Genomic DNA, 17,937 nt, shown 5'->3' on the forward strand with positions numbered 1-17,937 from the left:
TGACTAAACAACTGCTCATTACTATGACATAAATCAGATGATTATGGCGAAAATAGGCTAATCAATCAAGAACATTCATCTCATTAATAGCAAATTCATGATAATGTCTAGTAATGATGTACGATTAAGAAATTCATGGCTATCCATTTCAGATTATTTCATGAGCAGGACTTTTGAAGGATTCCCAGGGATTTCTTATCTACCTCACTACTTGAGATTATAATGGATTTGAAACAAAAAGCAAGCTATGGCAGAAAAAAAAATGAGGTGTAACTGGCTCTTATTTTGTTAGTAAAAGGTCATGAAAATATGGAAGCAGCTAGATGTTATACAACCAAGTACATGAGAAGAGGGATCACCATCATTATGCAAAGATGACCTTTCGTTGGTTGGATTAATGCAAATCTTTATCAAGTCTATTAAGTAGCAACACTGCAGGTGACACACAAAAAGCCAGTTGAGACATGAACAAGATTCCCTAAGTTAATGCTAGTTATTGATTAAATCATTCATCTCAACCTTTATAGGACTTGTGAGACAACCAACACCCAACTGTTGAACATTCCTTAGGTTTGGATCATTAATGAACTTTAGACAAGGTCCCCCTTAAATCTATCTTTCACATCTTCAATTTGTCATCACATGGTTTGAATCATGTAAGCTATTCAATGATGCCATGTCAGTACCTAGTAATCCAAGTTTCACCAGTAAATAAAGCGGGAAATGGTATCTCCTACTCCCTAGTAAAAATGTTACTAAGGTACTCCCAGTATATAGGGCATTTTAAATTTTTGCCAGTGTCCAAGTATACATGGCGCTTCAACAATTTGCGTTGATTTCTCCCGAAACTACCCCCATCTGCATGCATGGTTCGTTTTAAAAACACGGCACTTGGAGAGCTTGGGAGAGGAGCAACGTGAGCTGTCCGTGGGAGAGGCGCGACGCAACAAGCAATGGCATCGCCACGCCATGCGCATGTTCGTGGGTGCGCTCGAGCCAACGAAGCCGCGATCAACGATCTTGACGACGTCAACTGCAAGCAAAAGCTTGCACTCACCGAACTCAACGATGGTGACAAGAAGTAGAAGTGTGTGCTCGTAGGGCTCGATGACAAGAAGCATAACCCCTTGGTTGCACTCTCGATCTCATTCGCCTCCCCGCTGCCTCCTCTCCACGAAATTTGGGTCACGGTAGAGCCTCCTTCTTCGATCGCATGCTCTCGACCCCGTCGCCTCCCTCTCCACCTCCCTCTGCCGCTCTTGATCGGTTGCCTCCCTCTCTTTTTTCGTCACTAAGTGTCCCCTTTTGATGCCATGCTATTATTGTTTGTGTGAGTTGAGTGATTAAGACATCAATATTTGTAAGTTGGTTTTAACCGTAAACATTTTTTATGAATGATTATAAAAATAATATGAGCACATTGAATTCATAAGGGAAGATATCTTTTGGAACATGTTACATTGATATTAGGACTTCACGATAGTTGATATGATGCTATATTTCTTGTTCCCTAGGCTATAGATGTATACTGCAAATCTATATTTCTCATCTGCTATAAGTCATGTCTGTAAATCATCAATTTGAGATTATTCAAAAGATTTCCCCTGGTACAATTTCCATTGTAATGCTTCCGAATTACCATGTTGCGTAATGTATATGGGCTCCTTGATTTAGTGTTTCAGTTGCTATGTGAACTTTTACTTTTTGTGTGATCCAACTTCTCCTGATATTTATTAGCTTGATGATTTATCTCTCCCTAAATTAATATTGGATTTTTAAAAAGTATTTACCAGAATTAATCAAATAAATTAACCTCTAGCAGGTATAGAGCTTTCATCTTTCCTATTTTCTAACATTTGAGCATATTCCTGTAGCATTTTATTGTATTGGGATTGATAATAGTATAATACTTCACTGTTACTTTGGTTTTTGTCCTTTTGATAGCCCAATGTTACAGTTACTAAAAATGGATCCGATCATCATGGCATTTAGGTGTCATCTGCTATACACTTGTGGCATAATAAATATTAAATTGAAAAGTCGCCTGCTATTTATAAAGTCATGGAATCTTTTCTTGTTCCATAGTCTTTTTGCAACATGATTACAGTTTGTTGTAGTAGTATTAGTGCAAAACATTGTTGTACAAGGTCTATTCTTTTGTATCATGCGCTAATTTGTTTTATTTACAAGCGAAGTAAATCATAGCGATGGACCAAAGTTTCTCGAAAACTACCCAAGCGTTATTCTATAACTATAAGCAACTTCCCATCCAACGCATGGCCCCAAGCTTATTTTGACTTCCTCTGTGGTGTGTCATTTTATATTCTTGGATTCTTAATTAACATGTATTGTATAGTTGTTCTATTCATTATTGACTATATGTTTCTTGATAGGGAGAGAAACACCATCTGTTGCTGGAATAATCAATCCTGGTTCTGATGGGTTTTAGAAACTTTTCTTTAGACAAGAATAAATTGCTATTCCGGTTCACCATACGTGGGTCATCTACTCCATCATATAAGCTATATCATTAAACAAGAAAGGAGTTCTTTATTCATTAGACATGAGGACATTAACGAGTTGCTAGCACAATGTTCATATTTGAATGAGGTTTTTACCTATGTACCTCTTGCAAAATTGAAGCTATCTGCAATGCGCACCCAACTGTTGATGTATTTATCAACTTTGTGTCCTTCCGGAGGTTAGTTAGCATTTCAATATTATTTTTTTGGAAAGGCTGCATGATCCGAAGAAATTACATAGTCATTGTATTTGCGAAATTTGCAGTGCAGCAGCTTCTTCAATGTCTGCTTTGAAGCAACCAACAATAAGAGTCGTAGCCATTGTCGCTAAGGGTGCTCCTGGATTTGACACAAAGCAGCTAATTAGTTACGTACGTGCTAATAATAAGATAGGGACTTTGTTTTACTTGCACTATTTGCCTTTCAAATCTGAGTAGTTATCTGCAAGTTATCATCATAAAGCCCTTAGCGTAACATAATTTTGTTTAAATAAAGAATCATATTAAAAAAGTTTGTGAACATGGTAATGGATTTTGGATTCTTTTTTCATCCCAAATATTGGTATTTCATATGCTCTTTCATATTCTGACGTCCGCAAACACGTTTTCTCATGACATTTTTTTCAGAGACGCTCTTTCAAAGACGCTTTTTTGGATTTCTTTGAATTGTCAGCTTGTTATGACTAATTTTAAATAAGTTAATAATATTATTATGTGTAAATTTTTAGTTCTCGTTACAACGTACGGATACGTAACTGGTTCGGCCTAATGATCCGTCTCATTGCATGTTGGGCCGGCCCATAGGGTGTTGAAGACTTGTGAAGGCCCCACCACCACTGCGCCACCTAGTCGTCTTCGTTTCGTCCTCCTCCCGCCGCCGCTAGGGTTTTGCGATGGACGCGACGCCGCCGCAGCAGCAGCAGCGAAGAGGCGGGGTTGGAGACGGCGATCGGTGCGGCGTGTTGCTCTACTACAAGTACGCCGAGGTGCCCGACGCCGCCTCGCTCGCCGCGTTCTACGAGGCGCACTGCCGCGGCCTCGCACTCGTCGGCCGCGTCCGCGTCGGCCCCGACGGCGTCAATGCCACGGTAGTACCTTCCCCCTCCCCCCACCTCTCTCTCACTCCCCCTTCTCGCCATCGAAGGCGGCGCCTTTGAGAGCGAAAATATCGAGCTTTGTGGATTTGTAGTGTTCTTGAATGCTTTCATGGTGACCTCGCGGGCCTTGCGTTTGGTGTTGGTAGCTTGGGGGGCGGATGACGGCGCTGGAGAAGCATATTGCGGAGATGAGCTCCAAAACCTTGTTCGAGGGCACGGACTTCAAGCTGGCGTCCTGCGAGGATCCTGTCGACGAGAGGGTCGCGAGGGAGTGCGGCTTCACCTCGCTCTCCGTTCGGGTCGTGAAGGTTATTGCCTTTCCATCCAGTAGAAGGTCACCCTTTAGTAGTTATCCGTTACAGCTGGTTTTGAATTGTTGCCGCATTGGCAGGAGCTAGTTACTCTGTGTTCCAACCCGACGGTGGCACCCCCAGAGATTTCGAGCGCTGGGAGACACTTGTCGGCCGCTGAGTTCAACTCGATACTACAAAGTGTCGGTGAGTGGATTGTCAAAGTTTGTCCATGTTTGTATGGATTGCTGATTCTTGGCTTAGGAGCGAATCATAATTGCAAAGCTGGACTATTCTTTTAGCGGGAAATAGTTTGGATGCTGAGGCACCTGCGGAGAAGAATGAAGTAGTTGTCTTGGATGCGAGGAATGTGTATGAGACACGGATCGGCAAGTTCAATGTACCAAATGTAGAGACATTAGATCCGGAAATCAGGCAGTACAGTGATTTGCCATCGTGGATAGATGGCCATACGGAGAAGCTCCGCGGGAAGTCAATTCTGATGTATGTTTGGCAAGATCTCTGACATAACTTTTTGAATTAGGCTGATGTATTTGGCAAGCAATCTGCTTAACTACCTTTTTGGTATTTATAGGTACTGCACGGGAGGTATACGCTGTGAGATGGCATCAGCTTATATTCGCTCAAAAGGTGAAGGCTTTGAGAATGTTTTTCAGGTAAATTGCAACCCTTTGACAAATTTGTCTTTAATCTCTAGTTCTTGTCCATGTTGAGTAGTTTGCCTTTTTTACGACAGTTTCTTGTTATGTTTTATCAGCTATATGGTGGCATTCAGAGATATCTAGAGCAATTCCCAGATGGTGGCTATTTTGATGGAAAGAATTTTGTATTTGACCATAGGTCTGTAGTGTTCTGATACAGTCTTCTCGAACCTCAAAATATCCCTGTAGCAGTTCCTCAGTTTCCTTAGCTCTTACTTCATACAATGTCATTTAACAGAATCTCAGTGGGAAGCCTGAAAGAAAACATACTTGGAACGTGTTTGATATGCGGTTCTTCGTACGATGACTATTCAGCCTGTTGTCGCTGCAGCCATTGCAGAATGTTGGTCTTAGTGTGTCCTACATGTCAGGTCTCTCAAATGCAAACCCTCTTGAAAAAATTCCTGGTGATTGTCACCTTATAATTATGCTCTTTTCAACATCTTCTCCATGCAACTGAATTTATGGGCTAAATCCTCTCATTTTATGCTCCAGGATTCTACTAAGAAATATGTATGTGAGCTATGTCAGAAGAATGGAGAAGAATCCTGCCGAATATCACCAACGCAAGACTGTGAAATACAGTTAGGATTATCTGAATCTTCTGACTTTGAAAAAACATCCATAAGCAATGACTTTGCAACCTCCAAATTTCCCAGGAGTAATGGTAAGGTCTGTATCAGTTTACCTTTGCAGCCTCTTGACTTTACACCATGTCTTCTTTCCAGTCATATGCTATAGCTAGAATTACTGAATTGAAGCACGGGGCTTGAACAAGACAGACAGATAAATATTTGATTTGGTAATCACAAGTCATAAGATCAATATTAACTTCATGAGACATCTATCAACTCTGACAACATAATTGCATGCTGTTTGAGTCCATTTGTATCGTTTCACACCCAATCATTTGTGCTCTTCAATTTGCTGTGGTCTGGGCTATTAAGCATGCAATTTTAACTTGGTGAGACGTTGGGCAGGTAGTGAGCAGCTGAAAAGGTTGAGGATCCTCTGCTTGCATGGTTTCCGTCAGAATGCATCCAATTTTAAAGGGAGAACATCTGCACTTGCCAAGAAACTGAAGCATATTGCTGAGCTTGTTTTTATAGATGCTCCTCATGAGCTTTCCTTTGTATACCATCCAATCCAGGGCCACTGCTCTGACAAACCCTCACCTCCGTCTGTGACAGCAAAACAAAAATTTGCATGGCTCATTTCTCCGAACTCTAGCTGCAATGCGGAGCAAGATTGGAAGGTTGCAGATGCGCCATTTGACCCTCTTCAGTATCAGCAACAAACCAAAGGCTTTGAGGAATCATATGCGTACCTTGAAAATGCAATCTCTCAGGTGAGGAGCTTCGATGGAATTCTTGGTTTCTCTCAGGGTGCAGCAATGGCTGCCTTATTCTGCAAGCAGCAACAGAAGACCACTGGTTCTCTGAAATTCAGGTTCGGTATATTCTGCTCTGGATATCCAGCACCAGTTGGTGATTTCGACAGCGAATGGATCAAGCTCCCCTCACTCCATTGTTTCGGCAATGCGGAAGGCCATGACAGGCAGATAGCAAACAGGGCAAGCATTGAACTTGCTGGTCTGTTTGCGCAGGATTGCTGCTCCATTGTTGAGCATGACATGGGACACATAATCCCCACGCGGCCGCCCTACATTGATCAGATTAAAGATTTTCTTTGTAAGTTCCAGTGAAATGTTTGCAAGTGACTGTATTCTGTTGTAACTTATAAGCTGCAACCTGCTTTGGTGCCCTACCTTAAGTTGTAACTTATAAGATGCGTTCTGGATCACTCAACGTGTTTTTGATGGCCTGTGTTTTGCGTTTAATTGCGCAAACCAATTTGTGATATTTTGAGTTGTTCGCCGGTGCGGCGTAATCATATCCTTTGACATTACAAATTCTGAATTCAAAAAACTTGCGGCTCCGTCCACGCAAGCCTTCCCTGTTATTTACGAAATTTTGGACAAATTCTAATAGAAAAATACTAATTGAAACTCGTGCGTTCCAAGCCAAACTGGCTATATGAGATGTGTCAGGGCCCACGTTCCAGTGATACAAAATATACCGTTGGAGCGTGGGTGAATCGGCGGCGAGAGGACGCGCAGGCGGAGGCCGTGATGCGGGAGGAGCTGCAGGCGGGCGACTGGTGAGTACGAAAGCTTGCCCGACCTCGTGAGGCGGCGCGCTTGCTTGCCGGCTGAGTGGAGGGTCGTCCAGCTTGAGCCCACGGGCGACGAGCTGGAGGGCGGGCGTGGGATACGAGGGAGCGCCACGGCCGGAGCAGAAGGGAGGCGGGGCTGGTGGCCGCTGGGAGGAAGAGAAAGCGGCTGAGGCTGACAGAAAGGGGCATTTGTGTCAAGTATTTGAGCCAGCGGTAAAAATGCAAATCCCTAGAATTTTTTACAATGATTAAAGGTGTGTTCGGTCTTCGGACGGGGTTTAATATAGATGTATAGTATAGTTTAATTGAGTAGGATTATATTTATTAAAAATAAAAATATTTAGTTAGTTGTATCTATTTTTTTAAGTTAAGTTTTTGTATGATTGATTGAATTTAAAATTGTATGAGTGAATGTAAGAGTTGAAATTGTTATTAATTGCTCATATAAAGATGATTTTGTGATAATAACAAATAGATTCATCTGTATGAGTGAATGCAGGAGTCTACATTCGTCGGACCAAATTGTAGAGTAAAGCTTTAAGTTAGAATAAAAATATATATTTATATCAACCAAATCAGACTATAACAATAAATACGAATAACCAATTATGCTTTTTTTTTTATACGCATCTTCCGGACAGGCTGGGCTAAATTCGGGCAACCAAAACACACCAATGGATTTTTTTTTCCATTAAAAAAACAGGCACAACGATCTGGACTGCTACATATGCTTTAAGATTGGTGACAGATAGAGAGAGAAGAAGAGGCGAGTCCAACTCTAGCAAGGTTTTAGGCTGCTGCCATGGCCATGGCGGCGCGACTGCTGCGACGAACGGCGCTAGCAAGCGAGGTAACCAGATCGTCGGAGCAGCCCACTCCCGTAGTCCCGTCCCTTCTTTTTTCCTCTTTTTCTGTTTTTTTCCCGGGTAGAGAAGGTGAAGGGGGTTTCCGGCTGCTGCTTTCCTTATCCCTTCATCGGATCTCCCGGACGCTTTCTTAGCGAAATAATTCTTGAAGGTAGTTTCCTGAGGCTTGAATTGGGCGCGTGTAGCTTGAAGGCACTAGTTTTACTATTCTGTTACAAGTTGTATGCTTCAGTCCAAAGCAGGGAGCTCCTTGCTCAATTTGTTGCTGGCCCTTAGAAATCTTGGTGATGCGTGGCATGGCTGGGTAAAGATTGGTGGTGTTACCTTATAGGCGAGGTAGTTTCGGATGCTTTGGCCTCGGTTGGATTAGTAGTTGTTGATGAAAATTCCTCTGTGCTGTGTCAGTAAAGCTTCCTTCCAGGTTTGATTTCGAGGTTGTTCTTGGTTAAATTTGTGTTGAATTATGCGGATTGCATGTGCGTCGTTTTTCTTGTAAAAAGGACGTTGTTAGCTTTGTCTTCTTTCTTAGCTACGTTTGTATTTCCTGATCGTCAGCTGAATCAGAGTACTGCCACAGTGCTAGAATGATTGTATTTCGTTGGTTAGTTTGGGTGCCCAAGCTTATTGTTAGATATAGCCGTATAGGTTTTCTTTCCTGATGCAAAGTGGCAAATTCTTCTCATGAGTCACTACGCATGACCCTTTTTGTTTACTTAGTACTCGCAGTTAGATGGTATGGACACGAAGCAAATACCTCTCTTTTATCATTGTTTACCAGGATAGTGATTCATCTCTTTCTTGCAATGTTGCACCCAGGTAGCATCTCGATTTTTATCTGCTTCTCACGGTTTGGTTCAGCGAGCTGCATACACCTCTGGAGGAATAGTTGATGTTGGCCAGCCAACACCCCAGTCTCATCCTAAGGTATTGCCAATCTCATTTCTTGCTTGTGGTGGTGCCAAATTTCGCAGGCATGCTAAGTTGCTGACAGTTTAGTGTCTCTGTACTTTGGTATTTAGAGTTTAGACACTGCTTCAAGTCATGTGTTTCTCTGTAGATTTAAGTAGGAGCTAATTCTTAAAGTATGTTTAAGGCATCCGTTTTCCGAATGCTGCAATATGTTGCCTCTTAGCTATTTCAATATCAGTTTATATACATAGGCAGTGCAACTCAGTTCGTGTGCATACTTTCCCATCTTGTAATGGAAACTTCAGTTTCTATGTGAGATATGCTGCAGGACCACCAGGGAAACATATGCATCTCTAACATAGTAACATTGCCATTTTTGGTGCCACTCTAAATAGGATCTTGCCACCTTATGTTCCTCTTGCTCTGTACTAATATCTATAACTAAGGCCTGGCACCTCAGTTCATTTTCAAGCTTGACTTAGCCATGAGCCCATAATCCTCATGCAGAAAAGTTGAAGTTGGGGTAGCAGGTTGTCCTCATTGCTTACGATCTTGTATAGGCTTATAAGCTGGATCTACACAAACTACTTCATTATTTGTCAAACAAACTAATTAATCCAGCTTATAAGTTACAAGAGCAATAATCTAGTACACTAAAATATACTTTTTTTCTGTGCAGATTTCGTTAAATTTCACTCTTATTATTGTTTTTTATAAACCAATTGGGCGTGTATTTTCTTAAGCATTGTGACACTGTGAACCAGTTATTAGCTGATGGGGAGATCACACCAGGCATCCCAAGTGAGGAGTACATCTCTAGAAGAACAAGGCTTTTGGAGGTTCTGCCTGAAAAGAGCTTGGCTATTATTGCCTCTGCAGATCAGCAGATGATGACTGATGTAGTGCCATATCCATTCAGACAGAGTGGTGATTACCTGTACATTACAGGTTGTATACAACCCGGTGGTGTAGCAGTTTTGAGTGAAGAAACTGGATTATGTATGTTCATGCCAGATACAGATAAGGAGGTAATGAGCTCTTATTCTGATACCTTTTCTAGATGAGGCACACAATTCTTATTAATGTGTTATTGTGCTAGGATGTACTTTGGCAAGGTCAGACTGCTGGAGTTGAGGCAGCCGTGGATTTTTTTAAAGCAGATAAAGCATTTCCACTTAGTCAGATGCAGAAGGTCAGCACTCAGATTTTCTCTCAGCGTTATTTATTCCATCACTTTTGATCACTAGTTGTTACTTCCTGCTAGTGATACTACTTTGTTAGTTGTCGATTACTGAATTCTCCACCATTAACACCACTACTACTGAAATGTAGATCCTTCCTGAAATAATTGAGCGGTCAAAAGTGGTGTATCACAATGTGAAGACATCATCTTCTTCTTATAGGAACTTGGATGCCTTCCGTAGGGCATCGCTCAACAATAGAGTAAAAGATCTTACATATTACACCGATGAATTACGGTGGATCAAGTCAAAATCGGAAACTAGGTTGATGAGGGAATCAGCATCTATTGTTTCTCAGGTATTTTGTTAAATCTTTACCTTTGGTATCGCGTGATGTTAGGACATATTGAATCTTTCTCAGTTCAACCCTGCGTAGAGAAATGTGGTTGGTATTCCAGTTCAGAATATCAGTCTAACTTGCAGGTGGTACAGTTAAAGAGGAAATGGAGTTATTCTGGTTGAAGGGGTCCAGGGGGGTATTTAATTAGACCATGGTGGTTGATGCAGGTAAAACCGCTGCTAGAGGACTAGATGGGGGGCACAAGGTACCTTAGCTAATGAGATAGGTGTGGACCAATATGTAGTCCTTTTTCGTTTGGTAAACCCAAAGGTACACGCTTCACCAATGAAGCATAATTTCCCTATTGATTGTGCATACCACTCCATCCTGCACATATTTCCCTGCCTCCTAGTTGGCTCCATAACTCACGGTTTGCACTCCGACACCCCACATAATACATCTCCCTACCATTGGTTGGACCTCCAACAAGATGCCACTGGAAATAGCTCTGTTTATATACTACGTCTGGAATTTCTAGTTCTAGTAGGGACTTGGCAGTATACAAGACACAAGTTTCAAGGCTAAAACACAAGACCAAGTGATTGACTTTCTGCAAGACACATACATAATGATCAAATGGTGTAACGGTTGACTTAAATATGTGCCACAACTCGAATTTTTCAGAGTACTGACTTGTTCTCTCTACTTGACCAGTCTCTTTTACAAACAATGTTGCTATCGAGGACCCACAAGGAGGAAAGCCAGTTGGCGGCTAAGATTGAATACGAGTGCAAAATGAGAGGTGCCCAAAGAATGGCGTAAGCATTCTGTTGTGTCTATTCTTCTTATCCATTCATTTGTTAATTGGTAGTTGAATGAAGTTCTTATACATGGGCAATATGAGATCAATATTAGATCAAGGAACTAATTATTGTTTATTGATGGAGCAAGGTGCTAGTCTCAGATTACTTACCTGGTGTTTTGTTGCCATATCTTAGGTTCCATCCAGTAGTTGGTGGAGGAGCAAATGGTAGTGTTATACATTACTCAAGAAATGACAGAAAGGTAGACTTTTTTCTCTCTCATTGGCTCATTGCACATCTCAGCGCTATCTTCTTGTAAAGTTAATGCAGCTTGTTGACAGATCAAATCAGGTGAACTTCTGCTCATGGATGTTGGCTGCGAGTATCATGGCTACCTTAGCGATCTGACTCGAACATGGCCACCCTGTGGCAGATTTTCACCTGCTCAGGTAAGTGCTCAACTCTTGTTGTCCTTTTTAGGGATATGCAATACTTGTATACTACAGAAAAAAAGCTTTACTTTGGACTTTTCAAGACTTGAGCTCAGAGTTTCCCTCGCCTTGATCCCAGGAAGAACTATACAGCCTAATACTGGAGACAAATAAGGAATGCATAAAGCTTTGTAAACCAGGCGCAAGCATTAACGAGATACACAATTATTCGGTACGTCTTCAGTGTTGGCACTGATTTCTTTGTTTTTCCTGGAAATAAGCATTTTACATGTCATGAGAAATTTCGAAAGATCCATGTCTCAAATCCTGCAACTGCAGGTTAAGATGCTGATAAAAGGATTCCAAGAACTTGGAATTCTGGAGAAGGGAAAATCCATCCAGTACAATTATTTGAATCCAACAGCAATAGGTTTCACTTTCCCTCTGTCTGTTCTTTAGATTTGTTCTTCAATGCAAGGATTGGGCCCTGGGGACAACCATAACCCTTTGTGTCCCGGTTTCCAGGTCATTCGTTAGGAATGGATATTCATGACTCCGTAACACTCACCAAGGACAAACCCTTGGAACCCGGCGTGGTAAGTTGATGTCCTCCTCCTTCCTGCCTAGCTGTGTTCATGCTTTGCCTGAATCAGTGTACCTCCAGGTCATTTTCAAGTTCCGGCACTGACAGGATGTTCTCCATGTGCGCAGATAATAACGATCGAGCCCGGGATTTATATCCCACCGGTCCCGATATTGAACGAGAATGCGCCGGACAGGTACCGTGGCATTGGAATAAGGATAGAGGATGAGGTCCTCATCACCGAGAACGGGCACGAGGTATAACATCATTCATCCTGGACAGATTGGGTGTTGGGATGGTAAGAGTTGCCATCACAGATTCATTTCACGGTGGTCATCTCATCGCAGGTCCTGACGGCGTCGGTGCCGAAGGAGATCCCCCACTTAACCACCCTGATGAGCATGGGAGGCAGCGACGCCGCGATGGACGGCCATGAGCTGCGAGCTGCGTGTCGCTGAGAGGCTCGCCCATCCTGACCAGATCGCCCATCTTCCACCGAGGATCGCCGCATCTGCGCCCCGTCCGCATTCACTCTTCTGTCGTAGCCAGATGGCGAGCCGTGCTGCAGGCCTCACCTGATATGGGCACGTCGGAATACAAAAACTGCAGAAAATCCATTCCATCCGTTCATGTATGATTACAAGAACAAGAATTCAGAAAAGTTGTTTGCATCGCCGAGAAAAAGACCCGATTTATGTAAATTTCTGGAGGCCAGAAAGCTGTAGGCTGAGACCTAAAAGCAACGGGGCAGCATTGTGGTTCAGCTTTCACACGGCTAACCGTCGTCATCGCGTCCGGTTAGCCGAACGAAGGCTGAACATAACCATGCCGTGACCACAGGGCCATGTCGTCATCATGCAACCATTTGAACCCAGCCGGTGGGTGCCCGGAGGCAGGGTGGCAGGCGACGACCTGCGAGCCTGGCAGCCATGAATGTGCCTGCCCTCCTGTTAGTTTTCCGTGTGCTGTTGCTTTCTCGGTTTGGATGCGTTCGTCCACGACGACGCCATGCACGGATGGGAGCGAGCTGGAGAAAGAATATTGCGAGCGAGGTGCAGTGGCAGCGCAGCACGGCCGTATCCATGGCGACCTGCCGCTTTGAATGCGGCACAGGGAAGACGCGTCGTCCGGGGCTCCGGATGCCGACCCTGACGTGCATGCGCTCATGGGCCACGGAGAGAGAGATCTACTACTACTCTTGCGTGTGAGGCACTCCCCGGTCTCGCAGTGCCGCGTTATATCTTCCGGACTGTTCGAACTTCCGCCTTTCAGTTCAGTCCGGAACAGGCAGCATCAGGACAGGATGTCCTTGTCTCGTTTTCATAGAGAGAAATGCACACAGCTTTGCGTACTTACTGTGCGGTGATCATATCTCTCACATAATACTTATTCATCTATTGATTCTCTCTTTTTTTTTTCTGTGATTTTTTACCTATTTTTTGACATAACTGGAATTTTCGTCATCGCGGAAGAAGGAGCAAGTCATGTGATGTCCGGGCGATCGAAGATTTCACGTTTCGGACGAAAACGAGCAAGTCACAGGTGGTAGTGCACTGCAGCTTAATCTCCTACCGTCCTACACTACACCGTTCATGGCGCGTCGCCTCGTCAAAATCTGGAACCGATGAACCGTCTGGTCCATCTCTCCTCCTGGCCAGCGTCGTATCTATCAAGTCTGAGCTGGCCGTCCGTCCATCTTTTTCCGGACCGAACCCGATGGCGGAGGACGGCGTTTCGGGATCTGGTTACCTCGCACTACCAGAGAAAATATTAGTACAAACGATTTTTTCAACTGTCTATAAAAAAAATCTGTATAAATATGTTGTACAAATCATATTTATACAGGTGATTTGTTACTGGAGCCGAATGTACTAGGGTAATATCACAGATGGCTCGAAGTTTCGAGCAGTTCGTGAATTTAGAATAGTACAAACGGCTCGTATTTCGAGCTGCCTATAAAAATAGCTTGTCATCTCGCGCGTAAGAATGGAGCAGTGATTTTGCACCCGCAAAATTCTGACCATGTATCCAATCAAATCAATTCACCAAAGAAAAATCAGAGAGCATTACGAGTTCAAAATAGAATTGTGAAGGAGACGTCAAAATCATAAGAAGACATTACAGAGTTAGCTTAAAGTTTCATCTTCTTTCACATTTCTTCAAACATTAAACATCAACAACCCAAAAACTTGGTTGTATTCACATCCATTCAATCCAAAGCACCTAACCAAGAAACCACTACCATCTTCTACCTCCCAACACATCCTTCTCTCCGGAAACCAAGATGACCAAATGCTACTCCTGTGAAGAAATTAGCAACAAGACGACCGGATCCAGGCGGCGATCAGTGAATGTGCAGCCGAAGAGCACGATGGGTTGGTTGGAGGTGCGGAAGACATAGAGGAAGCACCAGGCGCCGAGGATGAGGAGGGAGAAGGGGTGGGCCAGGAGCGATGCCGTGAGGGAGAAGGTGACCACGGCGGTGTAGTTCATGCAGAAGTAGTCGAGGTTGTGGCATAGCCGCAAGGTGGTCTCAGAGAGGGAGTCCGACCGGGAGATGGCTGATCGGTTGAGCAACTCCTTCCACGGCCGTTGGTCCGCCAACGAGCGACGCGCCGTCTCGCTCAGCTGGCTAACGAAGAGTCGGAAGGCCGGTGTGGTGAGCGGCGTGTCGAAGAGGGCGATGCCTGCTGCACCCGCCCAACTTCCTCCCTGTCGGTGCCCAACTTCCTCCCCACCGCCGCTGCCTTCTTCAACTTGTCGTCAGCACCGTCCATCTGGTGGGATCTGAGGGGATTGGTTTTTTTCTTTGTGCGATGTGATTTGGATGGGCTTCGTTTATAGGGTTTTAAGGGAGCAATCCGCGTGATGTGTGAAGCTGACCGTTCGATTTGATCCGTCGCAAACGGTAAGGATTGGATTTTAGGGGTGCGATCCGCGGGCCCATCACGAGCAAGGGAGCGGACAATCGTCTATACTAATGTAAAGTATCCCACCACCGTGCAATTTTCTCAGATATTCATATTTAGAGCCATATGTAATATTTGTATTATTATAGACAGCTTCAAATACGAGTCATTTATATTAATATTAAGAATCGTCTATATTAAAAGTGTCCTATCACTTCCGAACGTATTTCTTCATCATTACAAACTGTTTTTTTAAAAAACCGTTGTAATAATATTTGCACAAATAACTTCACATAACCGTGTAAAAAGAGACGTCCCGCTGAAACACCTTTACAAGGCCATCTCCAGCAGAGTTTGTATCTAGTGCTACAGTACCCCAAACACTGTAGCACTGCAATTCTCTATCAAGCAGATTTTGTATCCAGTTCTACAGTGTTGAGTGAGAGAATCTGGTGCTCTAAAATTGTCGAATTACTGTAGCAGCCGCAATGCTGTTAAGAGAGGTTGACTGTGGGTTTGGAGAAAGAAAAAAAGTAGTATAGGGTAGTAAATAGGGTAACTGTTGGAGATAGAAAAAATAAATAGAACTGTAATAGTGTTAGATGATGTTATAATAATATTATAAAGGATAAATTTTTAAGTATTCGTTGGAGATGATTTAATAGTGTCGGACGGCAAAATGGGTCCGGCACGCAGTCCGGCACGCGTGGTGCCACCTGCACTACTGCCTCCCTCCCGGCACAGAAGTAGTGCAGCACATGGATGCGCATGCATGGTCCAGCTGCATCCAGTGAAGAAATTAAACCGCGTCCATGCAGCTGCAGGCCTGCGGCACAGGTACGTACCAGAAGGCGGTTTTGACCGTCTCCCCCATTGAATCGGCTGCACTTGCACTGCAGCAGAGAGACGCATGGCGTGGCGCCTCCGCTCTCCTCCTTTCTCAACCATGCGACGCGTCGCCTGCTACCTCCCATTGAATCGCCTGCCTGCTACAGCTACCAACTGCAGCGGATGCGACCGGATCACGCAGGGACTGTCTGGATCGCCCGAGCATGGCGGTGCATGCGTGGGCATGGCAACCATTCTGGAGTGCCGCCGAGCTTTGAAAACGGCGCCAACAGCTCTTCGACACCACCGTTGGATGAGAATTTGAATGCAGGGTTGGTTGGGAAGGAAAAAAAATATAAGATGATATATATCGGTTTTTTAATTTAATGGTTGATACGTGTAGATAAGAGAAAGATAAACATACGTGTTATATTAGAAAGAATTTTTTTTAATCTAGTACTATAGAATTTCCTTCCGGTTGTTTGAGGGTTCGCCGTGGGAGCATTGCGCCGAGTTGCACCGTTAGCACAGAGGATTTAAAGTAGGTCAGCTGGTCAGGTCATGATCTATCCATCTGTGGCATCATCGTATGTTCCAAAACAGCCGTCCACAGGGGCGGAGATTGTCCAAAAGATTGAGTCGAAAAACTGTTTGACTTGCACCACTTTGAATTATGGAGGGTGAAACTACGGGCTTCAAAACGATTTTTAAAAAATATTATTTTATTAAAAAAATATAAAAATATTGAGAGTAAATTGCTGACAATGATTTCGGTATGCTGAACAGTGGTTGCGTGATTGGCGTTCTGAGTGTACCGATGGAATGTATGTGTGTTTGTTGCTCAGGAACACTAGAGTTATCCAGGTCTAGACCCCTCGTGAGGTTTATTCTTCTTCATCTCTCTTCCTTTTTTTACAGAAGATATTCCTTTTATATTCTAAGAGGGAAAAGTCTTACAAGTGGGCCCAACAAGAAGATTCATGTCTGTCCTAGAGAAACGATATAAGCAATCATTACAAGTCTACATTCGTTGTGCCTGCCTTGGGTCCCTACGGCGGCCGTCCTGTCCATCGGTCGCACCTCCGTTTGTCACGCCCGACCTACCCTGTCCTATCGCAGGCTTCCCACGTGCGCCTGTTGTGCCCCCTGTCACGTCTGCGCTCCCGTCCCGCAACAATTAATGTCTGCGGGACGGGATAAGGTAACTTTGCGCCGACTATGTCGCCTCAGCCGGAGTGGACTGCATGGGGAAGAAAAACGGCGTGAGTAGCGGCATTAAATGAGGTTTGGCTGGCCTAGATGAGTACCTGCTTTGCGACCAGTAAGGACTGATCGCGGGGAACCCTGCGGAGGCCCTGGTCGTGGTCACGCTGGCATCGACTGGTCGCACGGGAGTTATAGGTCAAAGAACGAAAGTGGTACTGCCCAAAGATGACCATTGTGGGCCATCTCGATGGAGGACCCCTATATTCTTTACATCGATAGTAGCCCCAAGCTCTCTCGTGGATGTGATGATCTAAGCTGTTTTTCATCATGTTAAGATCGGAACTAGTCGTACCATTCAGGTCCTGGGTGGACAAGAGCTTTGCCCAGGGAATGGCCGGCGACATGGCCCACCACCGTGTTTGGCTTGGGAAACCGCATACCGATGGGAGGTTAACCGTCAGAGAGAGAGAGAGAGAGAGAGAGAGAGAGAGAGAGAGAGATCGTGAGGGAGAGAAACCTTGACGGCTTTCAGTTTCTGAGGCGACGGGACCGAGCCGATCTTATAAATCGAAAGGCAGAAACCATGGAAACCCCTTCGCATTCCAAGCTTCTATACCTAAGCCCATCGCCTCCAACCACATCCCGTGTTTCCTGCGAAAACCACTGTTGAGCTCCCATGACGTCGTGCACCGGAAAGGAGCCTGACTTCCCCAAGTCAAAGTGCATCGTCACAAAGCTAAAGCAGATGTATGAGAATTGCCTGCTTCCGCGCCGCCTGTCTTCGGGATATCGCTTTAGGGAGATGTCCATGCTCCCCGCCAGGGGGAGATCGTGATCTTTGCCTCGTTCTTCTTGGCGGGTCTTGTCCCCTCCTTCTCTGAGTTCATCCTCACCGTCATCTCCTTCAACGACATCTGCCACCTCCACCTCCACCTCAACCCCAACTCCGTCATCATGTTGTGCATATTTTCTCACATGTGTGAAAACTTCATAGGGATCGAGCCATGCCTTGATCTCTTCCGGTATTTTTACACGGTCTAGGCACAGCCCAGGCCGGCCACTAGGAGCTGTGGTTT

At 44.3% G+C, this 17,937-nt stretch overlaps 2 protein-coding genes across 4 annotated transcripts; both read left to right on the forward strand.

Moving 5' to 3' along the window:
* The first annotated feature begins 3,354 nt into the window (after positions 1 to 3,354).
* On the forward strand, positions 3,355 to 6,504 carry LOC133906506 (rhodanese-like domain-containing protein 6). Of its 2 annotated transcripts, none has more exons than XM_062348427.1 (9): positions 3,355 to 3,609; positions 3,765 to 3,926; positions 4,010 to 4,115; positions 4,211 to 4,412; positions 4,504 to 4,585; positions 4,687 to 4,769; positions 4,869 to 5,037; positions 5,126 to 5,297; positions 5,611 to 6,504. In XM_062348427.1, exons 1-9 carry the CDS (start codon positions 3,415 to 3,417, stop codon positions 6,333 to 6,335), a joined length of 1,896 nt encoding a protein of 631 aa, XP_062204411.1. In that variant the 5' UTR covers positions 3,355 to 3,414; the 3' UTR covers positions 6,336 to 6,504. The 2 variants fall into 2 exon arrangements, with proteins under 2 accessions (XP_062204411.1, XP_062204412.1); XM_062348428.1 differs by having other exon boundaries at positions 3,356 to 3,609; positions 4,869 to 5,001.
* Positions 6,505 to 7,526: 1,022 nt separating this feature from the next.
* Positions 7,527 to 12,619, forward strand: LOC133906537 (intermediate cleaving peptidase 55, mitochondrial). 2 transcript variants are annotated; one of them, XM_062348481.1, is made up of 13 exons: positions 7,527 to 7,655; positions 8,488 to 8,595; positions 9,345 to 9,608; positions 9,680 to 9,772; positions 9,913 to 10,119; positions 10,816 to 10,919; positions 11,100 to 11,166; positions 11,246 to 11,353; positions 11,475 to 11,567; positions 11,675 to 11,765; positions 11,861 to 11,931; positions 12,047 to 12,216; positions 12,266 to 12,619. In XM_062348481.1, exons 1-12 carry the CDS (start codon positions 7,608 to 7,610, stop codon positions 12,179 to 12,181), a joined length of 1,389 nt encoding a protein of 462 aa, XP_062204465.1. In that variant the 5' UTR covers positions 7,527 to 7,607; the 3' UTR covers positions 12,182 to 12,216; positions 12,266 to 12,619. The 2 variants fall into 2 exon arrangements, with proteins under 2 accessions (XP_062204465.1, XP_062204464.1); XM_062348480.1 differs by having other exon boundaries at positions 12,047 to 12,175.
* The last annotated feature ends 5,318 nt before the right edge of the window (positions 12,620 to 17,937 follow it).

Source organism: Phragmites australis, chromosome 23, assembly GCF_958298935.1.
Source record: "Phragmites australis chromosome 23, lpPhrAust1.1, whole genome shotgun sequence".
Classification (NCBI taxonomy): domain Eukaryota; kingdom Viridiplantae; phylum Streptophyta; class Magnoliopsida; order Poales; family Poaceae; genus Phragmites; species Phragmites australis.

Coding starts and splice junctions, on each gene's coding strand:
- LOC133906506 (XM_062348427.1), top strand. CDS start 3,415: ATGGACGCGACGCCGCCGCAGCAGCAGCAGCGAAGAGGCGGGGTTGGA. Junction 4,770..4,868: donor AATTTTGTATTTGACCATAG/GTCTGTAGTGTT, acceptor GTCATTTAACAG/AATCTCAGTGGGAAGCCTGA. Junction 5,038..5,125: donor CCCTCTTGAAAAAATTCCTG/GTGATTGTCACC, acceptor TTTATGCTCCAG/GATTCTACTAAGAAATATGT.
- LOC133906537 (XM_062348480.1), top strand. CDS start 7,608: ATGGCCATGGCGGCGCGACTGCTGCGACGAACGGCGCTAGCAAGCGAG. Junction 9,773..9,912: donor CACTTAGTCAGATGCAGAAG/GTCAGCACTCAG, acceptor ACTGAAATGTAG/ATCCTTCCTGAAATAATTGA. Junction 11,932..12,046: donor AACCCTTGGAACCCGGCGTG/GTAAGTTGATGT, acceptor CCATGTGCGCAG/ATAATAACGATCGAGCCCGG.